At 33.9% G+C, this 13,749-nt stretch overlaps 1 protein-coding gene across 9 annotated transcripts in view; it reads left to right on the plus strand.

The window, feature by feature from the left end:
• Positions 1 to 13,749, plus strand: part of LRRFIP2 (LRR binding FLII interacting protein 2) — a 56,728-nt gene that overhangs the window by 30,697 nt on the left and 12,282 nt on the right. For 4 of the 9 annotated variants that reach the window (XM_066323263.1, XM_066323257.1, XM_066323276.1 and 1 more), the window contains 5 exons: positions 6,271 to 6,315; positions 6,971 to 7,084; positions 7,505 to 7,576; positions 12,917 to 13,087; positions 13,380 to 13,472. In XM_066323263.1, coding sequence (XP_066179360.1) covers positions 6,271 to 6,315; positions 6,971 to 7,084; positions 7,505 to 7,576; positions 12,917 to 13,087; positions 13,380 to 13,472 — 495 coding nt within the window. Of the gene's footprint in view, positions 1 to 1,331; positions 1,386 to 3,881; positions 3,990 to 6,270; positions 6,316 to 6,970; positions 7,085 to 7,504; positions 7,577 to 12,916; positions 13,088 to 13,379; positions 13,473 to 13,749 lie in introns of all 9 variants that reach the window. The other 5 variants (XM_066323269.1, XM_066323283.1, XM_066323299.1 and 2 more) reach the window with 3 other exon arrangements.

Here is a 13,749-nt window from a genome sequence, read left to right on the forward strand (position 1 = left end):
TAGTTGTTGCTGTTTTACTGCTCTTTTTACAGACGAGCATTAAGTTGGTGAATGCAACAGTGATGAAGAGCACTGGGGTTAGAACAAGTTAATTCAAGCATACTAAATAACAACTGCATGTGTAATACTAAAAAAAAAAATATTTAAAAAGTTAAGCATTTGGATGGAAATCAGGAGACTACTGAAGTTTGTGGTAAATACACCTTGAATAATTTTGAACTTTTAAATTTAATAAACATAAAAAAATGCAATAGCATGAAAACCTAATCTGCATCTTTAAAAAATAAAGTAGCTAGTAGTTCCATAAGAATGGCTAAGATAGCTCTACAAAAAATATTTTTAAAAAGTAATGTACATGTCTGAAACTATGCTTTTTTCTGCTATCATAGTTGAAATCTACCTTACACTGCCATTTAGAGACATGCTAAACCTATATAAAAAATACCAAATATTACATATTATTTTTAATTAGTTAGTGAAATCTTCTTTTGCACTTGGATTACAAATAGATTATTTACCTTTTTTAGTTTTGTATATGTTCTCAAGAAGACATTAGAAGATTCAGTGAGAGAACATGACCATAAAGACTGCTATGACATGTAACTCTGGTATACATATAATTCTAATTCCTCACAGAGGTTTCTTCATAGGGAGGGGCAAAGCAGCATGAAATGGTAGGTGTTTTTCTTTTTAAGATGTGTTTCTCAGAGCTGCTTTTATTATCCACTACTTAAATAGATTTCAGCCTTGCAGCTTCAAACATAAGTCTTTCAGGACAATGTGCATGGGTGAGTGTAAAATAAAACCACTAAGTGTACAGCATAGCTTTATTTCCCAGGGTGTGTTATAACTTCTGGAGGTTTCAGAGCAGTTAAAACCAAATTGCAATTTAAACATTTAATTAAATTATGCAAATAGTTAAGATTTGATTTTTCCCCACTATTTCACTGGTTTTCAAGGGAATTTTTAGTGACATGTGGAAATCGACGTGCCTAGTAGTAATAGCAAATGCTGCTGAGAATATTTAATTTTTTTTTTTTTTTGGGTACATGAAAGTATGCTACTGCATGGAAACAAATTGGATAAGAGAGTGCATGACTGTGGATAGGAATTACAGTGTATGAGTGTGGCATGATATGGCTGAGACTGGGTATGCATGGTACTTCATTCCTTCTTTCTCAGGCCTCGTTGTGTGGTGATGGATGACATAACTCAAATAGTTCTTGCACTCTTAGTGTAATAGGCCTTTGGTTGTTTCTTTCATTATATTTGTTTTCTGCAGACAAAAATATATGAAAATTGTGAAAATGTCCTTCATAACTTTTCTTTAGCCGTCTGAATACAGTTATTCTTCAAGAGCAAGCTCAGTCCGAAGTAGTCCTGTGGTGAGCATTCCAATGCACGATTTGCTGAATGCTTTGATACTAACACATCAGCAGTTACGAGTACATTCACTTGGGATCATTTCACTGACTGATACACAGATTTGACTTTTCTGTTCCACATAAGTTTTGATTTGTCAGTGATGTGACTTTTAGCAAGGTGTACATTTTTAGCAGTAAGACAGTGAACTGTAGAAGGAATTTGTTTTTCTATATATCTTTTTAATGTTTGTTATAAACAACTTGTAACTGAAGTATAGTACATTGTTGGCATTACCACACTATGTCATAGATTGGGCAAGCACATGAAACATACTACAGTGCATGTGGAAAAGTCTTTGTTTTGGGGAAGAGGATTAATGGAAACTGTTACATCATGCAGTAAGAAGTTTGCTCATTTTTATGGTAACCTGTATCCAAAATGGGAGAAATTTGTTCTGGGTCTGTATTGTATTAAAAGTGTCATTCTAAAGCTGTCTTTTTGTGCTGCAAAGTGATTTTAAAGAGTTATTTTGCTTCTGCTGCAGAACAATTGTCTAACTTGCATTGATACAGCTGCTCATTTATTTAGCTACACAAAACAAAAAAGTGATCGGTGTTCTAGTATGGGCTAAATTGAAATGTTCACTCCTTTTTTAAATTTCTCACATTAAGAGCGTTATAGGTACTAAACAAAAAAAAATCCCATTTGGGAAAAAACTAGTGTTTTTAACTACAAGTGAGATCAGAGTGAATTTTTGAGGGTGTAGGAAAAAGGTAATTTTGCTGTTGCTTTATGAAATTCTAAAACCTAACAGGTATTGACATAGATATGTAATCTCTTGTACTGTGAAAACACTGCTTGTCTCCTTAGTTTTTCTGAACACTGAGATTAATTTCTTAAATTTGTATGCTTTTAGACATATAGGAGTGTGTGTGTGTATATATATATCAGATCTCACTATGTTTATATTACACCAATAATGCCAAGGTACATTCACTCACACTAGTGAATGCTTAATAGAGTTCAAAGTATTTGTTTAATGAAATAATCCTGAATAGCAGATGAGGTAGAAATCATATGAATAATTTAACATTCATTTCCTACTGTTTCTGTGGCTTGTATTTTGGTTTTACTCTGGATGATGCATTTGAAGTCAGTTTAATATTCTCTGGAAATCAGAAGAGCAAGTAGGAGAGATGGAAAAGGTAGAAAACACTTGTGAGAAACCGTATGATGTTTCTCCATCTTAAAATGTAGCAGTTATGGTGAACCCATTGGGAAAGATACTAGGAGTATGAAAAAATATAGAAGGATGGACAGCAAGGTTTATCAGGTATATGGACTTCTCAACAACAGAGAGAGGTGGATTTCGAATGAAAGACCAGTATTGTCATAGATTGTATACAGCCCAAGTTGTTTGTTCTTTTGCTGTAATCATGATAAATATGAAGAATTCTCTTCAGTATCTTTATAGTTTGTGAAGTGCAAGTGCAGTAGGAAAGTTTAGTCAAATTTCCAACTATCAAAATTTACCTACCTAGCTATATTTAACGAAAATTAAGATACTATTTAAAATATAGATGTAGCTGGAAAATTTATTGTCAGAGAAATAGAATGTAACAGATCAGTGACAACAAATACAAATTCTATAGTCCTGAAATAGCATAATCTGAGCCAGGTGTTCATCAATAAACTGGTTTTTGTATACCAGTTATATATGTAACTTTTAGACATCTTGGTATCTTTTAATCAGAATAAGGCTACACATACGTCAAGTGTAAAGATTTTATATTTTTTATATTCTGAGAATTGGATAAGGACAATATATTTTCAAACTGTTCATATAAGGATTTTTTTCTCACTTTCACTGTAAATGTTGTGTTTAGTTTTAACTTTCTGCCTTTTGAAGTAGAATGTTATCAATAAGCTTATGATAAACCAACTCTTCCCATTAAATTCTGTGTTTTACATGCCTAATATTTCTCAGTTGGATATTTCACTTGAGGTCTCATGGCAGATGTAATTGCTGTAATGCTCTTAGATATATTTTGCCATTTTTAATGAGAAATATGTAGCACTAGCATTTTTTCCCTCCTTTTTAGGTGCCTGTCTGACATACATCTTTGCCTTCTAGTCTAGGACATCTTAAACTTAGAATGAGAAGAAGCCCAGATAATATCTAGCGCTTTTGGCTTCGTGTTGATTTGAAAAAAGACAACATTTGTAGGGAAAATTAATACTTTTTATTTATCAATTTATATAATCTGTTTTATAATCTGCAAACTTTTAAAAATTTTTGTAGTTTATGTTTGATCCTAAATTAATACTACACCCTTTGGTATCTGGTTGTTTTCTTATATTACTCTAATTGAGGAAAATGGATCAGTAATAAATATTCATTGTTTTTAGTTCAATAATGAAGATTTAAGGTAGGATTATTTTTGGTTTTTAATAAACTTTTTTCATTCAGTGGTGTCCTCTTCAGTTCTCTTTCATCTTTTCCTTATCTTTTAAAGTCCTCTGGTTTATCTGATCAAAGTGAAACTGCTGCTGACTATTTTAGTCGTTCCAACCGCAGGGGAAGCATTGTTTCTGATGCAGATGATGGCCAAGTTTTGAATCGCGTGAGTGTAATGCTTTTATTTACACTTTGATGAATAAAGCAAACCCATGGATTTTCTTTTCATACTCCAAAAGAATAAATACTGTAAAAGCATTCTAAATTACTTAATTGCAGATAGGTTTATTGCAGGATTTGGGCTTGTTTTAATACAAAAAATGTACTGAGTGAATTTTTTAAAAGCATGCTGCTTTATTTTAAAGATTTTGCCTGTTGCTATAAGCATGTGACAAGTGTAACAATTCACATTTTTGTGTGTGTGTGATAAGCTTAACAATCTCTTAAAGACTCAAACATTTTACTTTTTTTTCTTACAGAAATTAACAATGCTAAGGGAGTTTTGTATACTTTTGGAATACAGTTACTTCTTTTAGTGACAAAAAAAACCCTGTGCCTGCATTAGTGCATTTTAGTGTTTCTTAATCACATAAGAGATTTTTTCAGAATGCACTACTGAAGCATGCCTTGTTGGCTATGCACTTGCATGGAACCCCATGTCAGTTGATGGATCATGTTACAGTAAAATTATCGTGATGGTTTTCCTGTGCAGCTCCCTTTAGGCTGAACATTGTTTATACCAAACCTACCCACCTTCTCTTTCTTGCTGCTGTAAGATCTAAAAATTCTTGTTACTTGCAGGCAAAACTTCCGTGTTTAATAGCATGGAGATAAAGCAAATTTCTGTTCTTAGGTATATATTTTGAAATAGCATTTAGGGTTACCACATGCAGCAGGTAGGCAGAGAGGCTGAGAGCACCGTGTTTATTCAGCTGAGCAAAAGGAATGCTGTGTGGTGATCAGCAGTGTGTAAGTGCTTGCTTAGGTGAGAGCTGAAGTCTTCATACCCTTGCCAAGCAGTGCAACAAGGGCCAGCAACCTCATGCTGCAGCTTAGGAGTTCAGATGAGACACTCCAAGAAGCTCCACAAGGACGTTATTGTTGCAGTCTGTCAGGTTACAGCAAGGCTGGAGAGCCTCTTTGTTCAGGAGCTGGTGAGACTTCACTGGATCAAGCCACAGCTGTCCTGGACTGTGATTCTGCTTTAAATGGGAGACAGAGAGCTAGAGTACTCTCACAACCACTTTCTGTGACTTTGCATTTAGATGATATTTAATACTGTTACAGTGCTGTATAAGTTGTAATAATTCATGTTATTTATCATCTGTATATTCTCAAATCATGAGAGACTATTTCTCCAGCTTAAACTTTAGCACTTTTTTCCCATAATAAAGCTGACTTTCTGAAATCAGTGCTCTGCTAAATGAAATGTGGAGGCTGAGTGTGGTAGTTATGCTGCCTTCTCAGTTGCTCATCATCATTTATTATTAAATTCAAAATTTATATATTTTTTTAGGTTAGCCTAAACGTAACCTTCAGATCAATTGGATTCTTCACATCATTCTATCATCATACTGCTGACAAATATTTGCAATTTCTAATTTCAGTACATCACTGGGGGTGGTGAATTTGAATGTCATGAAGAAGCAATGTTCCTTTTATAGAAACCACAACAGGAGGAAAAGGAAAAATCTTATAAAGTAGTATTTGTTTCTTCTGTGATTGCAGTAGGCTTCCAAAACTCTCTTCCCTGGCATAGAGAAAAATGTATTCTTTGAGAAGCAAGATCTGTGAGGTAGCATACTAAATATGTGTCTAATCCCACCTATTTTAATTCATAGAAATATAGAAAATGTGGACTGCAATAGCAGTTTCATAAGTAAGAAAATGTGGTAGTTCTTTGGCTTAGTCTTCAATACATAAAATATGAATTGAAATAATTTTGTAGATTGCTTTTACTTGGTACATTTTAGTTACAGGGTTTTACCTGAACCAGTTTTATTGTGATGTAATCACAGGTGATACTAAAGAGATTGAAAGTACAGATGCGTTTTCTGGTTAAGCAAGGCATTCACACTGCTGTCACTGACTGCCTTAAGTGTATTTGCATGAAGCTTTACATGTTACGCCACCATGTATTGTAGTGATTACTCTGTTGAAATTTCAAATAGTAAAACATGTTTTGTTGCTCAGTACTGGTAATGACATTTTTAAAACTTTAGAGAAAAGTTTCTGGCTTTTTTCTTTAAAAGCAATCGTTTATTTTGCAATTGAGATAAAAATACTTTTTTAGGCTGAATATTGTTTTTCCTCTCTTGATCTATGCTAACATCTGGAATTTCTTAAATTGTTTCATTTTTAAATACTTCTCAGTCTCTTTGAACAAAAGATGCTGATTCAGTAGTCCCTTATTACTAAAGGTAATCATGTTTCCTATTCTCTTTCAGCTGGAAGAAAAGAATGAAAAGTCACATTCAGAAATATTTTCAAGGGTAAGAGTTTTAAAATTATTTAAAGTCAGTGTTCATTCACAAATTTGCAAGTGTTGAAATAGTTCAAAAAGTATAAATTCTGTGTATTTTTCATCAGGAGCCTGCAAAGATATGTTTAGATACACTTTTTTATTGCCCAAAATTAATGCTTTGTGCATTTTATTTCTAGAGAAAAAAAAATTCTTTAGTTTACTTTTGGCCAGTAATAATTTTCAATACAATTTATTTTTCATGTGAGAAATACTTTACAGAAAAGCCTAAAATTTAGGAGGCTAAGGCTATAAAAATAAATGTGGTAGATTCTCATTGTAGGCTTTTTTCTGTATCCTGGATGGCAGAAATTATGATGTTTAGTAGTACTGTAAATGTCTACAGTATTTGAGCACTATTAGCCGTCTTATGAATGTCTTCTGGACAGATGATTCAAAATTCTAATGTTCTGATACAGTAAGTCATCAATGAGAAACCAATATTTTACCAGGAAGAAACACAAATGCTGGAAAATAATCAATGGAAAATACTGTCTGTAAGCTAATATGAAGAAAAACAAGACAGAAAACTGTTCTGTGACTTGGAAGAAATTTATAAAGAGTATTGTCAAGTATGCCAAAAATAACCATATGATTCCTGATACAGTGTTTTTCCCTTTCTTAAGCCCTCATCTCGCAATTCAGTAACTGCAGCTCCTTTGAGTGGCAACTCATCTAGAAGAGGAAGTGGAGATGCAAGTAGTTTGGTGGACCCTGATGCCTCCCTCAGTGATTTACGGGTGAATTGCATTTTCAGAGAATTTATATAGGAAGATTATTTTTTTAATACAGAACTTCTGTAATAATAAGAAAATGCTATGAGGATGTAATTTTCAATCATGAAGTATTTTTTTTACTTTCTTGGTAATTTATCTTGGTATTTTTGTGTTCATAATTACGGTGTAAGAGTTTAGCTCATTAAGATAAGTCTTTGCTTATGTCAAATTTAAACCAATTCTGTCCTATTTGAGATGTCTTGGAGTTAGTGTTATAAACAAAACCTTAATTTCCATCAAGTTGTTGTGAATTAATTATAATTTCTGGGAACTATTGCAGGCTTTGTCATTTGACAGAAGTGCATGTAAACCTTTTAATGCTTTTTCGACTTTAGCTTATTTCCCCATACTTCTTATGCAATGGCTCATTCCTATGTCCTGCAGGATATCTATGATCTTAAAGACCAAATACATGATGTAGAATGGAGATACATGCAAGGACTTAAAGAATTAAAGGTATCAGGGCTCCTCCCAAGCATGCATTCCGAATGGGTGTTTTTTGCATAATGGAGTTATCACCAGTTTCACTAACGTACGGTGGCTTCACTAACAAATTTTTAAATTTCTTTCAAGCATGCATCTAACTTTTAATGCATGAAGAGCATCATCTGAAAATGTACATTAGATTGCATGTTTATTATTGGATTATTGTTAGGAGCATTATACTTGGATATTATCCTATATGTATTTTATATATATAGATATATATATAGGTGTTTTCTGATAAGATAATGAGATGTGTACATTTTTAGAGGTTTGTTAGCAAATAAATGGATACACAAAATAACTACTGGGTATCAAATGGGGAACAAAAAAATCGGAGATAATTATGGCAAAGAACTTAAGAATTAGTCTTCCAAGTTTCAGCTAAGCAAAACCAAAATAATAGTTTTAAAAGGTGTGCTGCAATTAATTTGGGCAGGCATGTTGCTTGTAGAGGAAAATTAATTTTGTTTTAATTCTTTGTCATTAAAAAAAATTATTTATGCTGGTTTATAGTCCCATTATTTTCTCTGAATCACAGGTTGGTTTTGTCAGCATTAGGCTAATGAGTGCTGAGGAAACTTCTTGTCTGAAAATCCAGCATCCACTGTGGTAATCACATTCCCACCATCCCGGACTTACATTGCTGAGAGCAAAACCGCCCAGTGAGTCACCAAGTGTGTCAATGGGTGCCTCACTAGACTAGCTATGCACACCACTCTCACTAAGTCAGACCAGTTTTCCTTACAGGTTCAGCCACAGATTTCCCATAGCAGGGTCTCAGACGTCTGACTTCTTTAAGTACTTTAACCATGGCGAAGTCACACAAAACTAGCTCATGATCAGGCTGGATGCTGCCAAGGAGGGGCCCTGAATCAAGCAATCCGTGGGCTTTTGTATCCGCAGTCCATGCACACTGGGGGTCTGGGGTCTTCCTGCTGAGCCATTGGCTCCGGCCGTATGTCTGAGCGGCCAGTTACCTTGCTGGTGCCACAGGTCCCCGTGCCTCTTGTTGTGCAAAGGGACAGTGCCAGATCGCTGCTCCTGCTGGAAACTCCAGCCACTTTGCCCTACTGAGGGTACAATCTGCAGTTTGCACTGCGGCAGCGCCCTGAACTACCTGTACTAGGTGCAGTCTTCCACAGGAGATTTTTCAGCATTTTGACTTGTTTAAACTAGTATGTGTGCCTTTCTTTTATACATTTTCACACAAGTAGAAGTGCAGTAAATTTAAAATAATCACACTTTTCACTGTTTTCTATTGAAGGGAACAGAATTCTACAAATCATGGGGCTTACAAATCTTATCTATGATATTTTTTTCTGTTCTTTTTTTCTATTGTCTAATTGTGAATGGTTTCATATAAAAGTAAAGAGAAATTTTTATATGTTTTATATCCATATAGAGATTGAATTAAATGAATGCTTCTTGTATTAGAGCATGTAACAGTGATGCATTTATCAGCTTTTTTTGATTTCTTCCATTTATTAATATCTTTGATGATATAGTAAGGAAAAAAATATGTAATAGGAGCTGCTTAGTGTAGCAAAAACTATTTCTTCTTTGAAGGATAACTTTACCTTTAAAGGTAACTTTAAACCTGATAGCAATATGTTCAGAGGAAGTATGTTTCGATTTAGTTATATCGCCAAATGAATGCTACAAGGACTTGAAACAGTAGTAGATTACAAGATTATTAGACATAGATATATGAGACAGAGATGGAGTGTAATTTGAGACTGCTTCGTATTTTCAGAATGGGTCTAATTTGCACACCTTTATGTGTTTGCAAGCATCTCATAATAACTGTTCTGACTCCTGACTAATGGATTATTATTTGTTGTAATCCATTACAGTTACCAAAGAGCACAGGTGCAATAGGAAGATCTTCATCTATGCTCAGCTTTCAGAATTGTACTTCATTTTATGTTATTGCTAATACTGAATAATTCCTAAGTTCCCATGTTAGTTCACATTCCATAAAGATCCTTCTGGGAAACTTTTTTTTTAATTAGGAAGGTACTGCCTTTTCCTCAACTTGTACTTGATAAATTTTGTCTTGTGTATGTTACAGAAGAGTTACCAGAATACCTGCGTTTATACTATGTTTAAATGTTGGGGTTTTTGGTTGGTTGGGTGGGTTTTTTCCAGTGGTGGACTAATGGGGATTTGTAATCACACTACCTTGTGAGCTCTCTGGTTGCCGTTATGCTGCTAAAAGTGTGGTATTTACCTGGCTGCAAATACACTGGGTAGCAGGATGAACTCTGTATTGGTAGTAGGATAAACTCTAATGTGGCTAGTTCTGGTTTAGTTATGTCTTCAAATCTTTTCTTGTCTCAGTTTGATTCAGTTTTGTTGCTTCTTCATATATTTCTTTATATATTTCCTTGCATCAACTGGAAAGGAATTCTATTTCTTTCCCAAATTTTCTTTGATGCTGTTAAAGAGGATGCATTAACAATGCACCCTCTTGATGTCCGTTGGCTTAAATCATCTTGTTCTAGCCAAGCAAGCTAATTTTTATAGCACTTTTACTTTACTGATAAAGTTGTGGGTGGTATTTCTTCATAGCTTTAGCTTATATGCAGAGCCTTATGTATTTTCATTCTGTCCCACTCCCACTGCTTCATTCTTAAAAATCCTACTGCCTCCTTCAAGTGTTTCAGAAAACATTTCAAATCAAACTGGAAGACTTCATGAAACTGCATGGAATTCTTGAATCATGAGGAACATGTGTAATACTTGAAAAGCGGAGTTACAAAGAAGTCTTTTCAATGCTTCAGTTTTTTTAACCCAATAGAGACTTGGACATAACTTAGCTTCTATCTCAGAAGCAGTTTTCACACTTTATTATCCAAATCAATCTATTCATCTTGTAACTGCAGATTCACCCTCCCTGCCACTGTTGTTTTGGTGGGTTTTTTTGTTTGTGGTTTTTTTTGGGTTTGTTTTTTTTTTTTTTCTGATTAATGACATTTTAATACAATGTTTTAAGACCCAAACTACTCTTACCTTTTAAGGCTGGAGTCCTGGAACACATGGCATACAGTAAGAGGCTGAAACAATGGGCTTTGATAAGTCTTGGAGTATTATTTGGCAATATTGTTGCTGTTTTCAGTGTGTCTGATAGGAGGCTATGGAGAGTAGAGGGCAGACTTCTTTGTGCGGGAAATATGCAACCAACAAAAGTTGAATTGTAAGAACAGAGATTCCAATTAGAACTCAAGAAAAAAGAGTTTTCGCAAGGAAAGCAAACACTGGTGCAGATCATCCAGCAAGTTTCACCATCTGCAGTCTAGATTTCTGGAGATACTTAAAATGGAGATGACCTGTGAGCAGCCTGATCTTAGTTGATCCTCTTTAGTTGGGAAATTGGACCAGATGGCATTCAGAGATCTCTGCTGAACTACATTAGTACATGACCCCACTCATCACATTCACAGAAATAATCAGATTGGACCTTTTCCTTAGTTGCATTTTTTTGTTGTTAAATTTCATACCTCCCAGTGAAATTACTACAGTGAAATTACTTTTTTTTTTACCCTAAACTGGATTATTCTTTGAAAGTCTTTAGGCTTGTTGTCTCTAGTGTTTTGTTTTGCCAATCTTTACAAGATTTGTCATATTTACAGCATCACAAAAAGAAATGTTTTCTCTGGTTTTAATCTTCAGAATTACTTGCCTGCACTTTTTTTTTTTTTTTCTTTTTTCTTATCCTGAGTCATCTTTGCTGTTTACTACTGCTTCCTAGATGTTAATGGTACTTGCTGAACATTTTCACAACTTACACTGCTTTGTCTCTTCTGATCTGTAATTATTTTTTCTGGGCTTCAAAACCTTTCTTCACCAGAAAATTCCAGAAGTCAGTGAATGGAATAGAAATGTATAAATACATACGATTGTGATAAAATTATATAAAGTAAAATACCTACTTTCAAGGACAGCTTTCTCAAACTGGAGATTTAAAACATGGAATAGTGTTTGGGGATAGGGATTTTTTTTAGTTTCCTATAGGAGAATATTGAACTGTGACTTGGTCTTTTTAGAGAAGACATGACTGTAATTCCAAAACAAAAATGATTGTGTAATTTTACTGTGTAACAGCAGACATTAGTATCTTCTTAGAAAACTTAGATTGTTGCAACCTTCTCTCTTAATACTTTAGGTCTTGTGTTCTGTGTTTTGGAAACACGAGCTTCATGCCCTTCCTGTGCTAGTGCTTCTACTGTCATAATACACATAATTAAAAATGGAGATAATGCTGCTTTATTCCTTCAGGGAACAGATTACATGAAGTACAAGAAGATTTGTAGTAGGGCATAGATCTCTACTTTTTCCAGGAATTGGCTTAATAGTTCTTTTCCAATTCTAAAATTATGACTCTGAAAATATTTTTTTATTATTTTTAAATCATAGAATGTTAAGGAGTGGGAATGGACCTTAAAGATCATGTAGTCCCAACCCCTATATAATGCATAAGACTGGCATGCTTAAAAGTGCCTGGAGTGATAGTTGTTCTAAGTATTTAAATGGTTGACATTTGTTACAGCTCTGACAAAAAAAACCCCAAATATAACTAAAACCAGGATAAAATGGTAAATGAAGGAGATTTGTGTAAGAGGCTATATAGCAAGGCATGTACACCTTTAGGTAGAGAACCAAGTATGTGAACCTTTACATGCTTTTAAAAAAATTAGCAAATAAAGCAAAGATATTTTATCTGTTTTAATAGTGAATCTTTTTTACTGGAATAATGTGGCTATCTTAAATTTTTGAATCTAAGGTTATAAGGTCATTAAGGTCTAAGGTCTTAGACTTTAGACATTACTAAAATAATGAACATTAAGTTAGAGCTACTCTTGGAATTATTTTTGTGATTTCTTTCTTACTGATTTAATTGTCCACCTTCTCTCTGTGAGATATGTTGCCTCATTCTGAACTGTTTTCTCATGCATGCCTTGAGAATAGTGATGTTACTACTAGATACATGATATTCACTAGAATATGAAGCTGTGATATTACTCTTTATCCCTGTGAGTTGCTGTGAATGTGGCAGAGTAGAAAATGAAGGTGGACTGTTATCTTGTATTTTCCATGCTTTTGTAATGATAACTTTTCATTGTTGTGGATTACCTAATTTGAATAATGGAACTAAACTTTTACTTGGTATCTCTAAAGAATATATTTCAGAAACAATGGTTTCATAATTCTCATGTCTAACATCTCATACTTTAACATTATGATAGCATTGTAACATTGTAACAATGCATCAAAAAGTTAGACTAATGTAAACTTTTCTGCTGTCTATAGGATTCACTAGCTGAAGTTGAAGAGAAGTACAAGAAAGCTATGGTTTCCAGTGCTCAACTAGACAATGAGAAAAACAACTTGATTTACCAAGTGGATACTTTGAAGGATGTTATTGAAGAGAAAGAAGAACAGATAGCAGAGTTCTATAGGGAGAATGAAGAGAAGTCAAAGGTAATTTTTTTTATAATTCTAAAGTACAGAAATATGGACTACTTAGTTAGAACAGTTGAAAACATTCAGAATAGCTTTACTTGTTAGTATTGGGCTTAAGTCTTTATGGCATTTTTTCTCTACAGTTTACTAAATCTTATGTGTAGTAAGTATCTGGACAACTTATTTAGACCACTTAAGTGATTCTGTGGGGAGTTTTTTTAGCTGCTTGGTAGGTATAATTTCTCAAATCTTTGCAGTAATTTCTTACATAACTCAAAATAAATGTAAATAATTGATTTATTTAATACAGGAATTGGAAAGACAGAAACACACCTGCAGTGTTCTGCAGCATAAGCTGGATGAACTTAAAGAGGGCATTCGACAGAGAGATGAATTGATAGAGGTATACTCATATGACCATATGATAGAACTTGTGCAAATAAATATGGTGTAAGATTTGAATGGAAAACATACAAAAAACAGGATTAAATACTATCTTGCATTTTTAAGACATAATTTATTTTGTTTTAGTGGGTAGAATTTAAGCTACTGATCGTCCCAAATTTATGAAGCTGAAAAAGTCTCTGCAAGGTTTTCATATGGAGATAATACAAAATGCATTACATCTTGTAAAACCTTATATTCTTGTGAGAATTGTGGTTCTCTCATCAATGTTCCTT

This window comes from Sylvia atricapilla, chromosome 1 (genome assembly GCF_009819655.1).
Source record: "Sylvia atricapilla isolate bSylAtr1 chromosome 1, bSylAtr1.pri, whole genome shotgun sequence".
Classification (NCBI taxonomy): domain Eukaryota; kingdom Metazoa; phylum Chordata; class Aves; order Passeriformes; family Sylviidae; genus Sylvia; species Sylvia atricapilla.